Source organism: Salvia splendens, chromosome 16 (assembly GCF_004379255.2).
Source record: "Salvia splendens isolate huo1 chromosome 16, SspV2, whole genome shotgun sequence".
NCBI classification, from domain to species: Eukaryota; Viridiplantae; Streptophyta; class Magnoliopsida; order Lamiales; family Lamiaceae; genus Salvia; species Salvia splendens.
Genome location: NC_056047.1, coordinates 13737413 through 13761503, shown reverse-complemented (window position 1 = coordinate 13761503; position 24091 = coordinate 13737413). Strand labels below are relative to the sequence as shown.

Genomic DNA, 24091 nt, shown 5'->3' with positions numbered 1-24091 from the left:
GTTTGATCGAAACTTGGTGGATTAGAGTTACGGTTGAAAATCTATAGCCTAAAAAATCATAACCCGAATAGTCCATTAACCCGAGTGAGTTGACCTGAACCCGAACGGGTTAACCCAATTGACATCCATACTCAAATCAATCAATCTATAATTTATACGTATATAAAAAGAGTGTTTTGAGAGAAATAATCTGAAAGCTATCGGAATAATGATAAAATTATTATATATCTATCTCATTAAAAATGAAATGTGTTCTTTTTTAGATTGTCCCAATAGAAACAAACTTTTCCAAAAAAGAGACAACATCACCTCTCTTACTTTATTCTCTCTTGATTAACTCACAAAACAACACTACATGCAATCTTGTCTCTAAAAGGAATGCTTCTATTTGGTGGGACGAATTATAACTTGAATTTTGATTTGTAATGAATAAATGATTTTTTGTTTTTCCTATCTTAACTATGAATTGAATGCACATCTGAAATATATCATTTAAATTTTTCTTAACTTCATAATCATGTAAAACTTCGAATAAAATATATACATATTTCTAAAAAACATATAATTAAGAATAAGTTATTTTTAGTAGAATAATATTATTTTAAAACCATTAAAATGCGCTCGAATTTAGTTATTAAGTGATAATAATATATATATATTTTATAATGATTAGTTTAAAGATACACCAATAGATTGGGCTAGAGTATTACTTTATTTGCCCCAAGGTACATGCACTTTGCATTGTACTATTCGTTTCATGTCATCCAAGCTACTTGTATCATTTTCTTTTTTATCAAAATTTTTGCCTCTCATATCTTTATTCCTTTTTATACTTTATTCTAACATTTAAACATTAACTTTTTAAATATTATTAATATAATTGCTCTCCAATATCAAATCGTTTTATAATTAATATATCTGTGTTTATTTTTTTATTTATTTAACCATATTTTTTCTATTACACAAACTTTTAGTACTATCTATATTAATTAGTACTATATTTCAAATTCATATAATAATAAAGTAATATTAAATTAAATTTTGGAAAAATTATTAAGTCATGCATCGCACATGATGGATACTAGTAGTTGATAAACGAGTAAAAAGAGGAATGTAATTGATCATTTTTATAAATAAATATAACATTTTAATAGCCAAGAAAAAAAGTGAAAGTAAACAGTATTTAACTTTAGGACTTAATTGATTAGTGTGACTCATAAAATGTGCAATGCACAACCACTGCTAGTAATTACTCCCTCCGTCCCAACTAAGTTGAGACGTATTCCTTTTTGAGATGTTCCAACTAAATTGAGTCATTTCATTTTTTAACAAAAAAACAAAACATCCAATCAGTCTTACTTTATTCCACCATCTACTTTACTAGCATCTCTTTATCTTTCCTACTCCCTCTGTCCCCAAAGAATATGCACTTTGAGATCAACACACGTTTTAATGTAAAATTAGTGAAGTAAGAAAAAGATAGAGAGAAAAAGTAAATAAAGTATTGTTAGTGGAAAATAAATCCCAGCTCATCAGAGAGAAAAGACTTTCTAAAATTTAAAAAATACATATTCTTGAGAGGCGGAGGAAGCATTTTATTCATCTCTCTTAATTTTCAACACAATTTCTTCATCTCCGTGCCCAACAATTATGTTTTAACTTAGTTGGGACGGAGGGAGTAGAAAGTACTACTACAACTACTAAGTTTACAAAAAGTTGCCCCAACAACTAATTTAAAAACATACGGAAACATTACTGTATAAGCTGCACTTTAGAAAATTAATTATTGAGAAATCAATATCTTTACATATGAATGTAATTTTGGTAGCTCGAGGTAAAAATCGCTAGTAATAATATATACTACTACAAGCTTAACTCAACCATCAAAATTAACCGGGGGGTTTTTCAGAGTGAAATGCAATTCGTATAAAATAAACCAACTGGATATTCACAATCACAACTTTTGGATCTCCTCAAGCATCTTTCTCGCATTCAAAATGTAGCAAAAATTTTCCGAAAACCACAGCTCTACACATCCGAAATCTATGATTAGACGAAAAATATGTAATCTGAGGAAATAAAAACTCCAATTGATTTTATGTAAGAGGAAAGCCTTATTCAGTTTGAGACATCAGCACATGAATGTAGTTGGGGGTTATCAATAACCCTCTTGGGCTTCCACTCCGTTTCTTCCCGAGGCTGCCTTAATGCAATAAAATGAAGAGCTTCGCTGTTCGATTGGTAAATATGACACCCCCATGGATAAGAGTCGGGAGCTGACCATATCTTCTGTTCTTCCAATGACGTCTCTTCACAAAGAGATTCAGCTACGCAGTAGACATAGTCGAGTTCTGGCTCTGCAAAATATGGCACAGCAACACATCCAAGAGAGACATACCCCTCGGGAGCACGTGGATGCCAAATCGATACAGGATTTTTGTAGTCGTCAATACAGTTTCTCCATACCTGCAAGGGATATTAATGTGAAAATCAACATTTCATTTTCAATTTTAATTCCACTTAGCATACAACTAACGTAAAAATTAAGTAAACTTGGTTCAAACTTATATAGCCAGCCTATATGGTAACAAGAAATAGTTTACTAATGGAAGAAGCAGATTCTACTGAACTAAATCATAAATTTGATGTAATTTCACCATAGAGAAAAAGATTGTGACTTTCAAAGAGACTTCAAAAAATCGCATGATATAAAAATAAACAAAACCAAAAGTTGGCGAAAACAAAGTCTGGGTGGTTATTATTACAAAGAAGGTTTAGGGCTGGGAAGAATTCAAATCCTTGGCCATCTCTAGTGAAGGTGGAAATTTGTTGAAATTCATAAAGGCCAACAGAAATCAAACATAACTTAAGCACCAAAGGATGTCTTACCAGATCATAACCAACTGGAGAGGCAAACAATTTATCACAATTGTTATATACTGCTGCAACATTTGGTGGATGACAGCCAGGACGAGCTATATCACCAATCGATACATACCTGAAGGATAAACTGTGTTAAGCAAGGAGGGTGGTAATAAATTAATAATCATTCGAATACCTTCAGAAGAAAAGCTTTTTCTAATCATTCCTTAAAGTATAACTATTATTACATCCAAAATTTTTGGTTCCAGTAAGAGCAAGCCATAAATATTTTACAAGAGACCTTGTAAAAGAAGAAATGTAGAATATTTATGAAAGATATTTTCATATAACAACCTTCTATTATATCCTTGATGTCAGAGAAATCAGAGTACTGAGATATCAGAACTTACCCATCAGGACAAACTGGCCGCCAGATACTACAAATTTTGTCACTGCCCATGCTCTAAAAAATTGAGTAAAATTATTAGACAATAGAACTTGATTTACAAGTTATTCTACAAATTAGATAAGGATGATCCGATATTTTATAGCACTGACCTGCTTTCGGCAGAAAGTACATCGACCTTTCGGTTCTCGCTCGCTGCTCCAAATCCTTGAAAAGTTAACACTGTGTTCCACAAATTTCTGTTCACTGGAAGTGGAACCTAAAGAAGAAAGTCGTAATGATTTGATGATGGCTATATTCTTTTTATGATGTTCTCTTGCACCAACTTCTCTCCTACCAGAATATCCCTGTCTTTGGCTTGAGGGAACCTGCAGAAACAAGAAAACATTAAACAACAATACGAGCGGCATCATGGTACATATTAGCTTGATAGTCCAATAAAGACCTGTTTTTCGTTGTTCTTATGTGCCATCCACATCTTACACGCCACTGAGCAGATTCTAACTGCTTGTGGCTCTCTGTCTTCTGAGAGTTGTTCAGTGCTACACTTTATCACTCGAACAAAGCTCTCACCTTTCCTGAAGGTTTTGAGATGGATAATCAAATGAGAAGGGCTAGGGTAGCCAGCTTTGGCCAATTCCAGTGCCATGACTTCTTCCCAAGGCGCATCCCACATTATTTTGCAGGGCTTTTTATCCATCGCATCAGGGGCCATACACTTCACACACAAGATATTATGGAATTTCTAAAGGTAAGTACTTTTATGATGAGGGTTAAACTCTGAAGGACATAGGATCAAGCAATTTACCTGGAGAAGCATCACTCGCCTATTTGTCACTAAAACAATCCGTTGATAGGGCACCGCAAAGTAATCTTCATAGTAATCTGACCATGCAAATTTAGATGGCTCTTTGAATATTTCGGTACATCCCAAATTCCGACTTGCTTCAGCAAGGTAAAGTATCATCTGAAACAGAGCATGCCAGGTCAGTGTGTTCAAACAATATTCAATGCCTGTTCGCACTAGGTTCATAATTCATCATAAAGAACTCCGTTTTTCTAGTTAAATTGTAATTCTATATACGTATTCAACACCCTCTAGAATCTTTAAAAGTAGAGGGAGCTACAATTATTGTTCATAGAATGCATCCATAATATCAGTATATAAAGAATGCAAAAGTTCAAGTTTAACACTGGAAAAAAATTGTGATATCATGAGCTAGAGTGGTTCTCCAGCTGAAGGCAATTGGCATTAATCGAATCAGATACCGAATCTAAGAGAGGTGTATAATACCTGACCAAGTGCCTCCCTCTCAGAGTATTCTCTTAGTATATTGTCAGAGTGAAATGCCCGTGGGTTTCGTATTCTCTGGAAGTTTGTCTTGTTGTTTATAATCTCGAAACACCTGGAGCAACTTGCACCAATTCCATCGACAGTTAAAGAGAAAAAATCAAGTGCCCCACTCATTGGCTGTACAATAAATCCCAGGAAAGCTTGTCCAAGTCCATGGGCAAGGCCAAGAACACCATTTTGTCTGGCACTTTCTACGGGTTTCCTCACAACCCCTGACACCCCAAAAACTACACCTTGTGCAAGAGCTTCAGTTCCTTGAACAAATCCATCACCAACACCAGTAATCCTTCTTGACCACACCTTTGTCCAAAACACAAAGTCAAAGAAACATCCACATACTATTATTGAGATATACAGAATGTTTAATACCTGCTTCGAGCGAAGTTGGAGAAATTGCCCATCAGTTGACAGCTCTGCAAAACCTTTGCTTAGAGAAGCCAAAGTGGAACTTGTCATGCCAAGTACATCTACTGAGAAGATTAAATGCAATGGATTGTGGATCAGATCTCTCCATAAGCGGTTCCCAATTGCAGAAACCACAGAACTCTTCCTAAGAAATCTGTCCTTGTGTGTTACTTTCCGCAGATGAACCTGACATAGTTGAATTACAGTTGATATGGATTCATGTTATTTTAGCTTGAACTGAGAAATTAATGATTTTTGAAACAAACTGATGTTGTATCCACATTCGCCTTAAAAGGGAAACAATATTTTAAAAAACGATCACAAATAAACAAGGTTCAAGGAAGACAGAGGACAGCTGCATGAGTTTTGTTCTTCCATTGTGTCAGGATCTATAAGTTAGTGCAACTGGAACTAGTTCATCACAAAATAAGCTCAAAGCGCTAAATCTAAGGGAAACCTAGTACTCTGGTATGATTAGAGGACACATATTTAAATTGAAAAGACACACAACAACCTCAGACCTGAATTTTAAATGCATTCCCAACAGCTGAAAGAACAGGACCCCACACACCAAGAAGTCCATGAGGTCTTTGGGCTGGTGCAGTCTCCAAAGCAATCTTCAATCTTACCTCAGAAATGTCGATCAAGCTGAAACAAGGATAAGTACTCAATCACACATTTAGTAAAAGAATCCATTGTCTTATATTACTCAGAAGTAATAAACTTATATACTTTAAAGCATTAAGCTTGGACTGTTGGTATTGGAGATCTTTTGGACATCCATATGGTAGACATAAAACAGCTAGGCTCAAAAGATAGTTGAACAACCACATTAACATTTGTTTGTTCTCTCTCCTCATTAAAATATTCAACACAATACACTCAACAACTACCCCTAAAACCCCATGCCATTCAAGAAAGTTGTCATCTTGAATGAGACGGAGAGAGTAAGAAATATTATTGCCTAGAGGATTCTATTTTTCTCTTGTTTATAAATACGAACACCTTGGAGATCACCAATTGGTTTAGATCAGTTGGATTATTTTCTAGTGTTTCTGTACCCTATTTTTTCTTGTTAGTTAAGTAGAGGGCAGATAGTAATTTAAATTGATCAGGAATATTTTCTAAGACAGGTGAGGGTCGTATTATGTGGCATTTTATGCTTGGGAAGGAAGCTCATGGAGCCTTCAATTCAAGTATTTTCATGCATCTCTCTTTTTATAAATATAAGCACCCTTGACTCTATCAAGCATACCTGAAGCAACTGAAGGTACCAACAAGTGGCAGAAAGTAGATGCAAAGGGCCAGATAGCAGCCAATAGAAATTTAATTTAATTAAATGAATAAATGATACTTACTCAACGCGTATTTCAGGATCAACTTGAGTGACACCCGAAGTTTGTGGAATACGATCTAGTTGGATATTATTGAAGAAATCTACAAAAGCCCAAATAATTGGCTCATGGATATTAAGCCTCCAGATTTTATCAATTACCTGTCAACAAATAAGAAAAATAAACAATAATCTGCAGGAAACTTCACCTCTATACTGAAATTATCTTCAAAGGCAATACCCGTATGTAAACATAAGGGTAGATCTGGAGACCATCAAGGCTTTCATTGCGTATAGTAATGGTCATTTTGAACACTGGATGCTGCACGTCAGGAGTCTGGTCAGGTGCAAGAAGTACTGGCATCACTGTCAGAGGAAGCTGATTGTCTAACTGCATGTAACCAAGTATAAGCTTGAACCTGACAAAAGGGCAAGTAAATAATTTAAAAACCAGTGAAGATCACATCGCTATTCAAATATACCATTGGATCAGTACGTCTGTTGGCAGTTAAGAAAGAAGTTTGTAAAAAGAATGAGGAAATACTTGATAAGCAGATTCTCCAACATTGAATATAAGTTATCAAGCTCAAACATCAAACATATATATATATATATATATATATATAAGACTATAGGAGGAATGCTCATCTAAGTAGATGTGTACAAGAAGAATGCACATCCATGACATAATGACCAATGAGGGAAAAGGCAACAGCCAAGCAAAGTGATTATTCTGTATCATGCCAGGTCAAGTTCTTCTGAAACTAAACTATTTTTAAAGTTAACCAAAACAAAACAACAAGGTAATATTAAACCTGCTTGTTGTTCCACCATCATAGCCAGTCGAATAGGATATGAAAAATTTCTCCATGTACAAGTAGGCAAGCTCTCTTGGTCTATGGTCCATGACGGAGACACCAACAACACCCAACTCTAGTATAATCTCAAGTGGAGATCCTTGTTCTGTTGTCTTGGCATGTATATCAGTATTTCCCCAATTCCCCCCCAGCATTGGAGCTCCACTTCTTTCATTTGAATTTGTATAATGTCTGTTCATAAATCTAGCAACTTTAATATCTCCAACATTTGCAACATGGATAAAGAAACCACAGTTGTCATCAATAGAGGACACTCCAGCTTTATCCAGATCAACTTTGTAAACCCCAGTATGAATGCCGGTATAGAACTCAGCGTCAATATTTTTTTGGCCATAGGGATCCTCCCAAGAAAAGTTTACCGTTGACAGTGGCTGTAACTTAATCCAAGCATCATCACCAAATCCAGTTTGTCGAAATCTTATTATACTACCTTTCGTTCTGTTCTCAATCCTGTTCAAAAAAAATAATGAGAACAGCAGGAAAAATAAAGAATTTAAGCATCCCGTAAACTAGTGTAAATACTGTAATGGCCACATTGGTCAATGCCTATTGCCTTGGTTTCCAAAAATAAATTTCGGAGCTAATGGAGAGAGACTTGTCTAAGCACTTAAGTTAAAACAGAGTTCTCATGATTTAAATCTATATAACCAACTATAATCAGCCTCTTAATCACATTCCACTCCTCTCTGCCAATGCAGAAAAAAATACAGAAAGGTCACCGCAGGTTCCTAAAGGTGTTCATAGCACATGAGGAATCATTAAAGCTGAACGGGATGCTCCAAACTAATTAATAAGGCATGGAGAACAACAGAATGTAATCATGACAGAAGAACCTGCATAACTTTCTTGAAACATTTTGTGTGTATAGGTTCATGGATACATCCAATACATTTCATTAACCTGATCCCCCAAAACTGCATTCTCGTGAGAGATGGGTGTATGATGATTATCAACAAGGGAATATATAATATATGCTCATATTTGCTTAGCCCACCGTATGGAATAGGTTAGGAAACATTGTAAGGAATAGGGACTAGGCAGGTGGTTTCTGGATGATCAACCATACAAGGGTGCCAGCTATGAGGACTTGGATGGCCATCTCTCTTCACTCATGTTTTCCTCTCCCAATTCCACATGTGCATTCAGTGAAGCTAGTTGTAGGCGTATGACAACCAAACATCTCGAGTATGAATGGCTACTTGCAAGCCCAACAACAAGGATATCCAAGCAATGCATTAATGTTGTTGGTCGTTCTCTATTGTTTGGCAATCTGGATTCTCTTCGAAAGCACGAGTACGAGCCTCCACCGATCAAAGCAATGTGTTTATGTTTCAACTCCAGCCTTGTGGGCAAGGCTGTTTTGACAGCGAGGCAATTGATAGAGATCAAGCTAATGATCTCCATTATCTCTTGAGATTATTTTCATTATTGTGGAGATTGTTGAAAGGTTACTTTAAATGTTGAGGATTTGTTTCTTTGTTTATCTATAGGTTGATCCTTATAAATAGCTCCTCTTTAGAAGAGCTAGATATCTCGGAAAAATAAAATGTATTAGGACGGTATCAACCGTAGGCCTCTTCGGAGGATTATCTTGGCCTCTTTAGAGGATTGTTCTTCTTTTATATTTATTGAATCCCAGTTCTTGTTTTACTTCCGCCTTTCACTCCATATCACCCTCCGTCCCCCAATATGTGTCCCACTTTGACCAGGCACGGGTTTTAAGAAATGTAAAAGAAAGTGGGTTTAAAAAGCTAGTGGCATGTGGGTCCTACTTTTGTATATTAGTTTAATAATAAGATGTGAGGGAACTGAGTTAGCAGAATGTGGGACAATAAGGACCAGAAAAAAATGGAAAACTGGGACACACAATGGGGGACGGAGGGAGTATTAGTTTTATAATAAAATGTGAGTGGAATGAGTTAGTGGAATGTGGGGTCTACCTTCCATTTATAATAAAAGTGAACCGGGACTCCTAATGACGCACAGAGGGAGTATTAATTAGCATTCATAGTTCTTCAGTGTTAGGACTTTTGTATTATACTACCTCCGTCTATAAAAAAATAGACTAGTTTTACCATTTTGGGCCGTCCACCAAAATTAGACCAATTTCTAAATACGAAAATTTTTAAATATTTAAATACTACTAATAATGTGGACCCCAAAATCTGCTAACACTACTTTTCTCTTACTTTACCAATTGCTCATTAAAGCCCGTGTCATACACAACTATGTTTATTTTTTGTGGACGAAGGTAGTATAAAGGTGTATTATGAGTTGATGAACATACATAATAATTAGTCCCACTGTTTCTCACATACGATTAACATGGTATCAGGTGCAATAAGATCTACGAATTCAAAATTAGAGTTCTAACAGTTAAAATTTATTTTGGTAAAAAGGGCGGGGAGCCACCCATTCAGATTTTAAGCACAACCAGTGGGAGCCACCCGGCCAGGGAGGTGCGCCTCCATTGGAGTGACCTTTGCCTGAAGTCCAGCGGCCAAAAGCAGTGAGTGTGACTCTCGTGCATAATGCACGAGGTTTTCTGTCCAGAACCTGCTTTTTGCGAACGCAAGGGTGCGTGAGTTGCCGGGATTTGCTTCGTATGGTCTCGTTTGAATCATCTCGACGTCCGTTATCAATCTTTGTATCTGTTTGGATCAATACCTGGTTGGTATTGTATACCAGCTTCCATTTGAGGTTTATATCGTTTGATTGGTTTGTTGCAACTTGTCTTTGGCAAGTTGCTTAGTTTACCTGTTTAGTTGGGTCAGCATCAAATTGGTGTGATACTGTTTTGGTTAAGGTTCAGATTCTGTTTTTGGTAAAAGTTGGTTCTGTAAATCCTTTTCTGGTGGGAAATTACGTGCGAGGAGGAGAAACATATTATGGTCCTGATGTGGTGCCCGTGATGCTAAGAATAGCGGAAACCAAACTTATGCTTTGAATTATTTGGACTCGCATACTATACAAGTCAATCGACCATCATCATCACCTTCTGATGCGTCCAAACTTTCTTGTCACAAGAGGATGCTCCTTTGTTAACTCAAGTCACCATTTCAGCTGATGAGTATACATAGTTGCTTCAAATTCAGGAAATTTCGAGGTCTCAACTGACTTTTGTCGCTGTTGTTGAGTTGAAATCTGAAGAGGAAGAAGATATTGGAGAAGGGAATCGGTCTTCCCATTTTGAAAGCAATAAATTTGTCAATGCTGACGAGTCCCAGTTTTGAGTTAATAATTATTTTGATGCTTCTTCTGTGACAAGCTAGACATGAATATCTATGTTCTAGGTTGTTGGGGAGTGCTGGAGTTATATATGGTCATTGAGTATTAGATTTTAATAAGCTTTCCTAGTTATCTTAGTGTTAGGACTCTGGTATTATATATAGGTGCATTAAGTTGATGAATAATTGAATATACAGAAAATTGGTCCCACAATGTATTTCTCACTTATGATTAACACATCTCTATTAGCACTGAGGAATGCATATTAAACTTGTAGAAGTCTGTCTATATGAAGATGTTAGCCATTAAAAAAGTAGAGGGCAGCATACCTTATAGGACCATTAGCTGATCCAAGGCGGAATACGATTATAAATCGAGAGCCCTCCTCATAGCCTCGAATTTCTGCTCGTATGAATATCCGTGTACCATCATGTTTCATTAAGACAAGTGTGATAGTATCCTCCTTCACTATTTGAATAGGAAATGTCCAATCTGTATCGTGTAATCGTACCTATACAGTATGACCAAAATAAGTTAAACAGAGCCAGTAAACATGAATTAAACATTTAATATATGAATATTCCCACCAACCGGATATTAAAAAAACTGTGAAATGCATATGAGACTGATCTTGACATGGAGGAGGTTTACAAATATGCACGAATTCATAATCTGATTAACTACTGCCTGGTCTTTTAAGTTGTGAACTCAAGCTACTGCCTGTGAGATGTGATTAACTGCTTAAATGCAGCCATTAACATTGAATCTTAGGACTACATAATTATGCATCATTCAGTACTATTGTCAAAAGAGCTAATCATACTTAAAAGCTGAGAACTGATGCACTGACCTGAATTAGATGAGGTCCTTGTGTTTTATTATGTACAAAGGAGACTCTGGCATCTGACACCCGCAAAGTCTTAGGTTCATCTTCACTGCTGAACTTCAAGAACATATTTTGACCAACTCTGTTCGTAAACGTCATAAACGGTCGAATGGAGATTACCTAAAAAAAGACAGGCACAAGTTACACATAAAAGCAGGAATCATTTTAATGAAGAGATTTAACCACCTTTGTTGGGGCAGACTGGTACGGGGAAGGTTTTGTAGATACAAAGAGTTGCATACACTTCCCGTTGGCATTATAAGCAAAAATGTCCAGGGATCCATCCTAACGATAAAAAAAATCATGATCAGATAAAACCTAATATAAATCAAGGTGCAGAACTTTCACGCTGTTTACCATGTCCCCAAGTGGAGAAAGATCCTTAACAGGTCCAAAATTCTCTTCTCCAGAGTGACCAATAGATGCAGACAGGCCAAGAGATTTGAAGTTCAATGCAGATGCAAGTGTATACCCTTCATGTATATCCTCCTCAGTAATCTCCTCGAGAATGACCTCTTTGATCTTTTTGGTGTGAAAAGACAGTGGTTTCTTCTTCATTTTTCTAGCATTGACATCAACAAGCCTGAAACTAAGTGCCGGGCATCTTGCAACTCCGAACCAATATGGAGAATACACTTTAATAATCTTTGGCTGCAAAGGAACTTCATTGGAATTATTCTGCTCAATAATGATTTGAACAATCCTGCACATGAAAAGTATATTGCACGAATTAGTTCTGGTCCATAGTAAACGAAAAGCATAAGATATGGAGTAATAATAATTTCAAACCTTCCAGACACAGAGCTTCTCAAATTTATTGTCTTTGATGGTGAACTGTTAGGATGTGATACCAAAACGGCCTCCTAATACAAAACTATGCAAGTTAGTTACCCTTGAAATAGTCATATTTAGGAATATTTGTTCTCCGAAAGAGAAAGAAAAATGAAAAATTGATAGACTAACATGTAATGGCAGCCATCCTTTCTGGGGAAGCAAAGAGAAGTACAATGGATTTCTTATGTCAGCATCATACACCCTGACACTTTCCCCTGGACCAGACACCCCTCTGTAGCAGGAAAGAAAATGACCACTTGCTTGCATCTCAAGAAGTGAAATTTCAGCCGCAAGTGGGAGATAGTTAGCAATTGATACAGGAGGTTTAACAACAATAGTCCAATCCTGTATTGAATTAAACTGGGCATCCTTTGCAATTTCAGTGGCTTGGATGCTCAAGCAAAACCACAAACCATGCGAACTATTTGATGAACTTTCACTTATTTCAGTGCAACACAAGAGTTTTTCAGACTCCGTCAGATTGGAGACACAAACTTCTCGGATTTCACCTGATCTCTCCAAATCCTGTGACTGAGAAGATATGTCCATGGCAGAACTCCATGAATATTGGTTAGTAGCTTCTATTATTACAGGTTTCAGATGCAACAGATAAGAGGCTGACTGATCAAGGCAAGGTAAGGGAATAGGAATAGTTTCACCAGGTTTTAGAGACCCAATCATTATTTGCGACTTCAGACCCTCAGCTACGTGTCTCCTGTTCCTTGTCCACCTCCTTTGCCTAGCGCGATTCACATATTCTGGCGAACTGTATGAAACTGGCCACTTCAAACTTTCATAGTCTGGAGCATATACCCATCCATCAACTTTGTTGGCAGATGTATTATCAACATGCCATTCATCAATCCATTCCCATCCTGAAGGCAAGTCGACCCTGGACAGTTCCTGCAACACGTATGTAGTGACTAGTTAATCATTCACCATATCCAGTCAATATAACCACTTTCCTAGACAAGAAACTCACTACCATAACAGGTCTCTCTCTCTCTCTCTCTCACCACATGCCAATACTACATCTGTACATTCACAAACCCATGTTTATATAAGAGTATAGTTAACTAATGTGTATATTCACATATAGTGGCTTCAAGATAGGCAGTGAATTTGGAATCTGGAGTTAAATTTCAGATAACTTTAGGGAGAGATTGTGGCATGGACTATTCAGACCAAGTCATAAAACACAACCATAAGCTTCCACAAAGTTGAGCGTATATTGAGTGTAGAAATGGGTGGGTCACTCACCCCCTACAAGGGCCTTATAAGAGGGTAGGGTTGTCCAAACTTATAGAAGTCAATGTGGGACCAGAAACAAGGGTCTTAACACCGAGCATGATACATAGTATTACCATGTTCTCTGTCATTTAAACAAATTGACTTGAAGATGAGATATAATTCTACAATCTCATCTATATTTAAGAGTACAAAAAACATTTACTCATTATTTACCTCCTCAAAGTTGGAACATGCAAACCAACCATTAGTAGTGCTGTAATTCTGAGATTCAAACAGTTCCTCAGTTGCCAATTTACTCCCGTCATACTGAGGCATCTTCCTCTCATCACTTTCTGACTTTGCATCTGCGTTTGTAGCCCTGAGCTTGAGGCATAAATCCAGAGTAAATTCGGTATTATTACGAACTGATACCAGAGATCTAATGCTGACATATCTGTTTCCATCACATACACGGACTTCACTTGCAACCAGATTATTTCCTAGTTTCCAACATGCAACAGGTGAACCATAATTTAACCTCATTGTCGTCCATGGTCCCTCTGGGGATGTGCTAATCTGAATTGAACCAGATTTCCTGAATCCATTTATTGGTTTAGGACTTTCAGTTCCCAGTCTAGGTCGCAAGAATGCAGCACATTTGATTCTACCAACTTTTCTGCTTCTGCTTTCCAGCTGCATAACAAAGGGATATCAGGTTAAAAATGTAGCTGACAGAGGAGCTCCCACTCAGTTCTATTTGTTGAACTCCACAGACACTCCAATAACGGAAAAACAAGGATTGTCATCCATTTATGTCTACAAAAGAAAGGGAAGGGGATAAGGGAAGGGGAAGGGTCACCGAAGATTCTCTAGATGACAGCTCTAGCCAGAACTCATTCAGATCATTAATGGAATTCGAGTTGGCCTGAGCCCTAGTCAACTCTTTCAAAGAACAGGAACATGATCCAACTGCTTCATCTGCAACGCCAAATCAAAGTGAATAATCAGTTTAGAACAAGGTCTGTGAGAAACTCTATTTTGGAAATCTGAGCAAGGTTTCTCGGCAAAAGAAAGGGGAAATCTGAAGGAAAATGTACATTTAATTGTTTTTTTTGGTTTAGCTCCACATATTCCAGGACAAGTAAACAAAAGTCAGAAACAGTCGGAAATTTTTTATTTGACAAATCTATCCAGGAAATGATTGGATGCAGATAAAGCATCTATTGTTGTGGGAACTGTGCTTTATAAATATATAATTCAGCTGGTATAAGTTTATATATAATGAATATTTTCACTAGAAAAGATAACTAAAGATAAGCTTAATTTATCTCATGTGCATACAATGGTGTGTATAATGTTATAGATGAAGTGCCACTAAAACAATGTTCTCAACTTTGCAAATACACTTTATTATTTAATTGGTCATTGTTATGTCAATACATTGAGTCCATAGGAAACAAAAAAGTTACCTTTTCCAGTCTCAGTTACAGTAAATTCCAGCATGCAGCAGTCCTGTAAAACACAAAGTAAGATGTGGCCACTAAGCCGATACTCATACTGCGAATAAGAACTGATAATCTCAAATAGCTATGTCCATGGCTAGCAAGATGCAATGCCAGAAGGAGTTGATATGTGAAATATAAACATAACGGTGGAGCCAGGAGAGATATACTAAACATCAAAGCTTATTAGAGAATCACAAACGACACCAACAGTTTCAATGATCATTCAATCAGAACGGTCAAAAAGCTTTGCACAAGATATTGCCTGGCCCACGTTCACGATTAGATTATAGTACCAACTGGCACATGGTATGGGCTCAACTCAATGATTAAAGCAGGTCAGTCAATTCACTGACTCATCAATAGAGATATAAACTTCTTTAAGTATATCTGAATGTACACTTATACAAAACCTGTGATAATTACACTTAAAAAATATTTAGGGGCTTAGTCCATCTGAACTTGCAGGCTCTTTTGTTCGCACTTAATCATATGAACTCTCTTTTCTTGAAACTAAACCCCAAAAACTAGTTAATTTTGGCAGTTTGTAACATATTCCAATTGGTGGCTGACTAATCCAGCAAGATTTGCATTTTCAAGCATATTTATTTGCACGTAACATCAAACATAATATTTTGCACTTTTTTTGCTTAATAATATGAACTCTTTTTTCTTGGAACTAAACCCCCTAAACTAACATACTGAACTTCATGTTTGCACTTTTTTATTTAATAATAGGACCTCTTTTATCTTGGAACTAAACCACCTGACCCAGCGGATGACAACATATTTCCATTGGCAGCTGAATCATCCTGCAAGATTTACATTTTTAGAATATTTCTTTTGCACTTAACACTCCTAACTTGTTATTTTGATGCACATTATGCTCCAAAGTTTGGACGGGATACATTAAGTACCCAAAAGTGTTATTTCAAAGAACTCGAGGAAACAAACTGACACAGATTGGACTTTCCTTTTTCATAACGAGAAAGCTGAGAATATTCGGGCTAGCAAGTTCCTTTTTTACTCAGCTCTGGTGCAAATAGGTGTTTCAGAGGTTTTTGACTCAAAAGCAATCCACATTATAATTTGAGTGAAAAACTGGCAATAATTAAGGAGGGAAACTATGCCTTAGGGATAACTCCATTCAAAGGGAAAGACTTCCTTTTCTATCAAATCCATAAGCCATGCCCTCCTTTCCAGCACTTCTCTCAGCCCTCACCAAAGTTACCCAGTGAAATCGGGGATGGAAGGCTGGAAGTAAAATATGGGAGGTATAGGGTTTCAGGTATGGCTATTATCCCTTTCAGTCTTTTTAAACAGAATTTAGCTCTAATGGTACAGATCCGGGGATTATTCAAGATATATTTGAGCAGCTTAATGCAAGAAACGAGAAAATGCAATATGAGCCGCTAAGGGGGTGTTTACTTTTCATGGTTGATAAGATAGATGATTGAGTATTTTATCCATGTTACATGAATTCCTCTAATCCCACCTTTTGAATGGGATATGAATCAAATAAAATTATCCAAATGACAGGAGTTACCGCGGGCTTTGGGATATCCCAAAATTCCAATCCATCTAAGTAAACAAGAGATTAGCCTATACCATTTTTTATCCAACTAGGCTGATCCGCTAAGTAAACGCCCCCTAATACAATAAAGGCAATCCACTTCAAGAACTTATATGTACATGTGCATGTACTCAAAGATCCAAGTACATATGAGAAATATATTTAATAAATCCAAAAATCAACTAAATGAAGTCTATATAGCACATGCGGGAGATATACCAGCTTATGCATAATTTATCATTCAATCAGTTTAGAAACGAACCACTGAATCAGTTTTGAAGAAGAATACTTCATTCCACTTCACAAATATAATCTCTGAAGATTCAGAACCTCTTGGCTCAATTCCACAAGTTCGTGCACTTTGTTGGTTTAGGTGTGATTGACTAAGTTGACTCTGATCTTTAAAAACATGGACAGCAACACTGAATTGATGTGAGAACAGACCCTCAAGCTTCAAGAGCTGCGCAATCAAGTAATAGACAGAAGCATTATGAGAAATATCAATAACATATATGGATAGTCTGATGTTGCATGGACCCTGCAACTCATAAGAACTGAGACCCAAAGTTTTAAAAGCCTTCAAACCTCAAGGCATGAATCATAAAAACACATAAATTATATTTAATGTATAATAAAACACATAAAAACATGCTCCTTTCTTCCCATAAAAACATGCACAAACCTTTTGGGCACAAGTGTTAAGAAATTTAGTGTTGTTTGTATTGTTAGTGGAGAAAGGGTCATACTTTAGTGTTATTTGTATTGTGAGTGGAAGAAGGGGGCCACTTTAAAGGTATTGTTATGTAATGTGATAGCTTTGAAGGGGTATTATTGCAAAAAAGGGAAAAAAGGACGAATTGGACATGTTTTTATGGCACGGACAAATAAGGAATATAAGCATGTGTTTATGGGACCAAGGGAGTAGCAAATATATGAAAACACATAATTAGACAGAGAGATGTGAGAGGAGCGAGAGTACTGAATCAGAACGTTGGGTTTGCGTTCCAATTTATAGTCATTTTACCTTTAATCCTTCTAATTAGAGCTATTTTTACACATGCCACTTTAAATTGATGCTTGAAACCTAAAACGTGAAACCCATTAATTTTCGATCCACGCAAAACCCAATACGAATGGAAAAAGAAATTCATGTGGTTTTTGTGCGACTTGTGCTCCTTATAAATGCTTTCTTATACCATGTTAAGAACTACACTTGAGGAAAATCCTCACATCAAATCACTGCCCCGAAAATTGTTAACCAGGATGACAACCAACTAGTACATACAACTTGTATATGGTATCATTGCATGCTCAAGTCAATAGCTAAATCTCATTATGGCAATGAAGACGTTGAACTCAAACAAACAGCATTTCCAAAAACATGCATCAGTTATCACCAAAATGTTGGTAGGGACCATAGTTTAGAACCACATTTCAAGAATGTATGTTTTTCAACCAGAGAAGGAAAATCCATGATCAGATGATAATCACAATTAAATGCACATGCTGATAGCATGTCCATTAATTCATCGAGTGATCTGAGCGCCAATTAAGCAGTAAACTAGACTCGATCTACCGTCATTAGAAAATTTGGAGTATCGTGTTAATTTACATATCCAATCTACTTATCTTTAAGTACCCCCCTACTCCCGCTACACACATTGAAATTTAAGCAAAAATATGAAACTTTGTACTGCAACATAAGTCATCAGTAAATAAGAGTTCAGTGTTGCTCAGTCACACAAGTTAACACTCGGACACAAATTTTCCACTCATAATCCTCATAAAAATATTCATCTTCGTATGTCCATTTCAAGTCATCAGTAACACCACATGTATAAATCAGAAGAAAATCCAGATAGGAACGCACCTCAGCTTCAGCCACAATTACGGTTACCATGAGTCGGAGCTTCTTAAGAAGATCTCCTTTCAGATGAGAGTCCAGCATGTTCTTTGGAACAGGCAGTTTTAGGGCCTTCCTGTCTCCGGCTGGCATCTCAATAATGTCAGGGAGTCCCCGGACTCCAGAGGCCCTGATAAAAATGTCCTTTCCAAGCTTATTCTGGGGTACAATGTAGTGATGTTTTCTTTGATGGACAGCGGTCATTGATCTGGTTTCACTAGAGGGAGAACTTGCTTCCTGTTAACAAATTTAAGACTTTCACCGGTAATGGTAATATTATATGATAAGTCTCCCTCTCTGATGCACAGATTGCTCAGTACTCTACCAAGTTACAGACATCCTATATCTAGCACTAATGGACATGGCAACAAAAAGAAACCAAATATCTAAAACAGGAGACGAAGAAATATACCTCCCATGATTCTTGGCCATGACTAAGATTGTTCCAGCTTGCATAGGCTTGTAAAATCATATTTGCATTTGAAACAGACACATTCAGGTTGAGATCTCTTGTTGAAGTAATTCGTAACTCTGAAGCCACACCAGGAGCATTAGGATTATATTGGTACCTATGAAAAGTGAAAACAATTGTTAATGATAACCCTGCCGCCCCCAAAGAATAGATAAAGGTTAAAAAAGAAATAGAACAATATTAGATAGACGAAGGATGTGCATGAGAGAATAAAGAGACTAGAGAGGCCATGACTATAGTTACCACCATTATATCCAACAGCTTTATACGGACACACTACATTTGAATAATAGATTAAAAAATTAGGGGGAAATCGTTATCCACATCACTATGAATGTCAAATGCATGACAAAATGTACATAATGACAATTTCTTACATGCAAGAAATTACGAGAGTGAGTGATACTAAGTTCCTCTTTTAACATTTCCTTACCATATGAGGCAATATAATTATCTAGAGGACAGAGAAAAGGAAAACATGCATGATGGACATTGTAATCCCAAAGACAACTATGCACAGTTATTCCATCTGTATTAATTAGTTTATGCTACATAATTCCACCGCCAATTAGGGAAGGATGATGAAAGATTTAAACTGGCAAAAGCTTACCTCAGTGATCCATCAACTGGTTCGATAAGAGGCTCCCATGAATCATATTTATCATTGAATGACCTTGCAGCTAAAGAGAATGTAACACTCGAATTCTGGCTATCGGGTCTCCCATGCAAGGTGAATCCTATGCCACTCATAGAAATATTACAAAGTGGGACTATCTGCAGAGTCAAAACAATAGTTAGGATGGCAAGCAAAAAACAAATATAGAAATAAATAATCCGGCCCCATAGATGGAATCTATCTCTCACACATATAGAGATCTAACATGTGAAATTTTAGGAGCACAAATGAACAAGCACAGTTAAGTACAAATAGACAAGAATGAACATGTAAAGGCACAAGTCCAAGTGCATGTGAGAATGTCAGTAGACAAAAGAGTAGATGAAGACTAAACATGATTTAGGATTTCAACTCATATTCACAAGCACATATTTCATTTAAGTATACAATTCAATAAGTATATATAAAAAATATGTGAAAGCAAATCAACTTTAGCATTTAATGAAGGCTTGAATGCCACAGCATGATATGTTTTACTATTAAAGGGAAATAAAGCTGCAAACATACTCGGAACTCATGCATAATACAAGTCACGAACTTACCACACCACCATAGTCATCAAATAGTGCTGCAGAGAAAGTTCTTATTTCTGCATCGATCAAAGTATCATCTGAACCACTTGGTATGTCCGGACCACTGAGTTTTAAAGCAAACCTCTTAGGAGGTTTTTTCAATCCACTCCTCACAATGAAGGTTCCCAATTCATTTCCAACTGTCCATATGCTAAATTGTGCTTCGATATACCTGGAGTCAGATGTGTCCCACATACTTGCATCCAAAAACTGATCTGTTGAGACCATATCAGCACGAATGCATCTTAATGATGTGAAATCGGACTGCTTGGGTTTGCCTTTACTAGCAACACATCCTAATGTAACAAAACCAGGTGGAGCCTGAGGCATCCAGAAAGATATATTATCCATTTTCCTTTGCTTTTTTATTTGTCCAACAAGCTGAAAATCAGAAGGTGATTTATACAGGTCATAATCTTCTGAATCTTGGAGAACAATGCAAGTATTAGGTGGTTCATACCTGAAAAGAATTGAAAGAATAAGTATCACTTTGCACTATAATGCAAAGTAGATAGGGACTTAGTGAGGTTTAAGAAAAGGTGAGTTAGTACCCTTGAACTGCAATATCACCAAAATATACAATTCCTTCTGAAACTACAGGACGCCAGATAGATAACTTTTTTCTTGATCCAGAACCTTGGTTCCACCATATTAACTGGAAGGAAGCAACCGCTTCAATCCTCCTCCTGGAATTTACAGTTGATGACCTTTCTGATTCAATAGTATTGTTACCCAAAGAGCTAGAGCTAGAAGCTTGATCAGAGCCTTTCAGCTCTTGAGGAGAATTTTCCCGATAGCCCAAGTAAAAATGACGTAATTCATATGCTCTGTTAGTCAAACTCAAAGTGGCAGGATCAGCAGATAGAAATGTTCCAATAGAATTATCAACCCGCCAGAATGCCAAGTTTGGGCACCTATAGTCAAACCTCAAAAATCAATAAGTGGTTACACGAACTGAGAAAAGAGCATAATTAAAGTGGTCGGTTATCATAAAATTAGGATCCATTCCTTGTCACAAATATTCACTTGTAGCATACCATATTTCAGTGGACTGGCATTGTTTTCTACTGTGTGTCCATTCCCACAATCATGGTTTTTTTCCAAAATAAAATTTTGTTGTTCAGCATCTTGAACTAGCCACCTCTTCGAGGGTATTGTTAAAATATCATCAATTAATGAGAGCAGAAGGTGGCACTTTGTTACTTTTGAAATATTAAAGTACAGACTATGATCTAAGCTCAAAAGTGAAAGGTGTAAATCAGGCTTTACTCAAAAAGATATACCATACCCAGAGAATGACCCAACAACAATGCAATCTCTCAATCCACGAGGAGAAACTAAAGACTCCGAAATACAGAAGACTGAAGAAACAGGAGGCTGTGCCCTTCCTGGAGAAGCCACGCAACCCATTGCAACATAGCCTTTTGGGGCTTCAGGAAACCAAATTGAGCACACTGCTTCTCCCTTAGAGCAGCCTTCATCAACAGTCAATTCAGTAATACCTGAGCCTTCCGGAAGGACGTGTGAAGGAGGCCAAATCAGCTTAAAAGATTTTGGCCTCTTAACATGTATTAAGCTAGTATTAACAGCAACGACACCTTTAGTTGGTGGCTTGTCACTGTCAAAGGAGGAATCAAGACTTAATGTTTTTGTATGGATTATAAAGGGTGAAAGTGAGGGGAATATAGAAGATTAGAAGTTGACTAACACCGGAGTCAAATAGTCGCCAAGCACAGCAAAACCAGATGGAGCCTGAGGTCTCCACAATGTATAAACTTGTTCACTGGCAGGACCTGCATTGTACAAATTGGTAATTTGAAAGCTAAAAGAGAAACAAAATGAAATGTATACAAATAACACAGAGATCAGATACCATTCATACAATAAACTTACTTTTTATGGTTCCAATTTTGTCAAATTCTGAACATAAAACAGTTGATTTCTTTGACGTGGTTCTTAAAAATGACAAGATATCCTCTTCAACAGCCAAAAACAATCTCAAGATGCTGAATGAAAAATTCATGAATATGTCTGAAACCACCAACTTTACGTTTGTTTTTCCAGAAGCATTAGTGAATTTTACAGATGCATCAAAAGGTTCCAAAATCTTCACTCCATTGCTCTCCAAGGTTAAACCAAGAATTTCTGCATTCATTTCTATTGTATTTCCTTTTGAAATAAGCCTGCACAAGCATTGAGTAAAACATTTTCCATTATTACATTTAATGACGTTGGACATTACAGATATACAGAGTCATACTACTCTTGCATTCACATTATCAAAATAAACAACTTCAATGGTGTATATGTTATCTGCTAATCCTGGTGAATTTTCTTCTGTCAATTTCATAGATAGTAAATGCACAATTGATGTGAATGAAGCCATCTTGTATAGGATGCACATCAAAAATCCTCCAATAAACCTATCTTGTCAAATTTAGCCAAAATTCAAATATTCTTCAACAAGAAGTTGAATAAAAAGCTATTTGGTTACCTCTGACAGAGCTTTAATAGCATTTATTCTGATCAACAGATTCAACACGTTAAATCCCTTGTCCAATTTTATCAGTTAACTTTCATTATCATTATAGGCATAAAGTTGCTATAAAAAGTCAAGGGGTGGAACCAACTGATGAAGTCAAGAGAGATTTATTGATTAAATGACTGACCAACCAATTTCAATTAATAAAACTTAAAAAATCGAAAGAACAAGAAATCAGGTAAAACTCCCACCTAGTATTAAGCGGCAGTTGTTCCTTAGTAATCCCACTATGCCCTACCCATGATTGTACTAGGCTATTAATAGTCAGCTTTCAGAACCAGCCCACGGTCCCTAATCTCACACAAGTATCAAATACTCACAATTGTTCACCCCTGAGATGACTCAGCACACCACTGGTACACTCAAAGGGATGGTTTGCAAAAAATCGTGCTAACAAATACTCAGGCTTAAAGGAATATGCTAGAGTGGAATTTACTTGAGCAAAAATGGATACTTATAACTAAATAAATCTTATAGAAAATGGATTCAAGGAAGTTCTTTTGTCAATTCTGTACTATATATTGTCAAATATCAGACGTACTGGATCATTTTGAGAAGATGTTGCATACAAGTGTAATGAAGGCATAGCTGTAGAATAAGAAGTCAACTGACTATGGAACATTACCTGCAGGATGCGTCCACCTGTGCATGCAAAAGCTTGTTAGAGAGGATCTGTTCCTCTGCATTTCTTGATTTACTGTAGAAGGTGAGCTCAGGACCAATAGCCTGAAATAAACATTGTATCATCAAATCTTAAAAAGCACCATACATGTGTCCATGCAATCTTAATGACCTCCCAAACGTGTAAATTCAAGATATAGATAGTACACAGATGCAGAGAAAATAACAATTCTATGCACTAACATTATTATTAAATTCACATACCAACAAACACAACATTGAAACTGAAAGAAAAATTCGAAATATCTTCTTAGTTCCCTTTGGCAACATCTAAAAGAATGTTTGACTAAATAGCTTATTTTTTAAAAATACCACTTTTTTGTTACTTCCAATGATACAACCCTCGTTTCATTCTGAATAAATAAATAATAACATATTTTAATTTGGGACTTCCAAAAGAAAACCATAATTACAAATTCAGCACACTAGATTGCTGTATATGTCAGTTGTAAATCGACATATTCAAAGATTCAAATCGATATGTAGTATGTACTCCCGTAAATATCATAAATAAATAAATATGTTACGAATCTATACAAATAACTAGTCAAAATATAATGAAAGTTACAAAAGACCATGTTCTTATTATAGATCTATTCTCTTGCGTATCATGTGTGGGGTTTTAGAGTGTAGAAGGAGCTAGAGATTTTCTGTCTGGTTTTGATACTCAAAACGACCTGCCCCACTATACATTGATGGAAAGGTTAGATTTTACCACCTCTATCTACCCAGCTAGTCCTATTTGATCTAAAAA

At 36.5% G+C, this 24091-nt stretch overlaps 1 protein-coding gene across 1 annotated transcript in view; it reads right to left on the bottom strand.

The window, feature by feature from the left end:
* Window positions 1-1760: 1760 nt before the first annotated feature.
* LOC121771392 overlaps window positions 1761-24091 on the bottom strand; it is a 54792-nt gene continuing 32461 nt past the window's right edge. Inside the window, exons 34-64 of the mRNA XM_042168175.1 lie at window positions 23282-23382; window positions 22008-22297; window positions 21823-21907; window positions 21403-21732; window positions 20666-21028; window positions 20085-20574; window positions 19477-19640; window positions 18807-18963; window positions 18362-18631; window positions 16754-16951; window positions 14886-14928; window positions 14276-14394; window positions 13651-14109; window positions 12316-13089; window positions 12142-12215; window positions 11710-12055; window positions 11539-11637; window positions 11317-11472; window positions 10796-10977; window positions 7176-7688; window positions 6602-6779; window positions 6386-6522; window positions 5549-5675; window positions 4992-5213; window positions 4563-4922; window positions 4077-4235; window positions 3714-3986; window positions 3421-3636; window positions 3273-3325; window positions 2890-2998; window positions 1761-2466 (exon numbers count right to left, since the gene is read on the bottom strand). Of these exons, the coding sequence (XP_042024109.1) occupies window positions 2119-2466; window positions 2890-2998; window positions 3273-3325; window positions 3421-3636; window positions 3714-3986; window positions 4077-4235; window positions 4563-4922; window positions 4992-5213; window positions 5549-5675; window positions 6386-6522; window positions 6602-6779; window positions 7176-7688; window positions 10796-10977; window positions 11317-11472; window positions 11539-11637; window positions 11710-12055; window positions 12142-12215; window positions 12316-13089; window positions 13651-14109; window positions 14276-14394; window positions 14886-14928; window positions 16754-16951; window positions 18362-18631; window positions 18807-18963; window positions 19477-19640; window positions 20085-20574; window positions 20666-21028; window positions 21403-21732; window positions 21823-21907; window positions 22008-22297; window positions 23282-23382 (7395 nt within the window). The 3' untranslated portion in view covers window positions 1761-2118. The remainder of the gene's footprint in view (window positions 2467-2889; window positions 2999-3272; window positions 3326-3420; window positions 3637-3713; window positions 3987-4076; window positions 4236-4562; window positions 4923-4991; window positions 5214-5548; window positions 5676-6385; window positions 6523-6601; window positions 6780-7175; window positions 7689-10795; window positions 10978-11316; window positions 11473-11538; window positions 11638-11709; window positions 12056-12141; window positions 12216-12315; window positions 13090-13650; window positions 14110-14275; window positions 14395-14885; window positions 14929-16753; window positions 16952-18361; window positions 18632-18806; window positions 18964-19476; window positions 19641-20084; window positions 20575-20665; window positions 21029-21402; window positions 21733-21822; window positions 21908-22007; window positions 22298-23281; window positions 23383-24091) is intronic.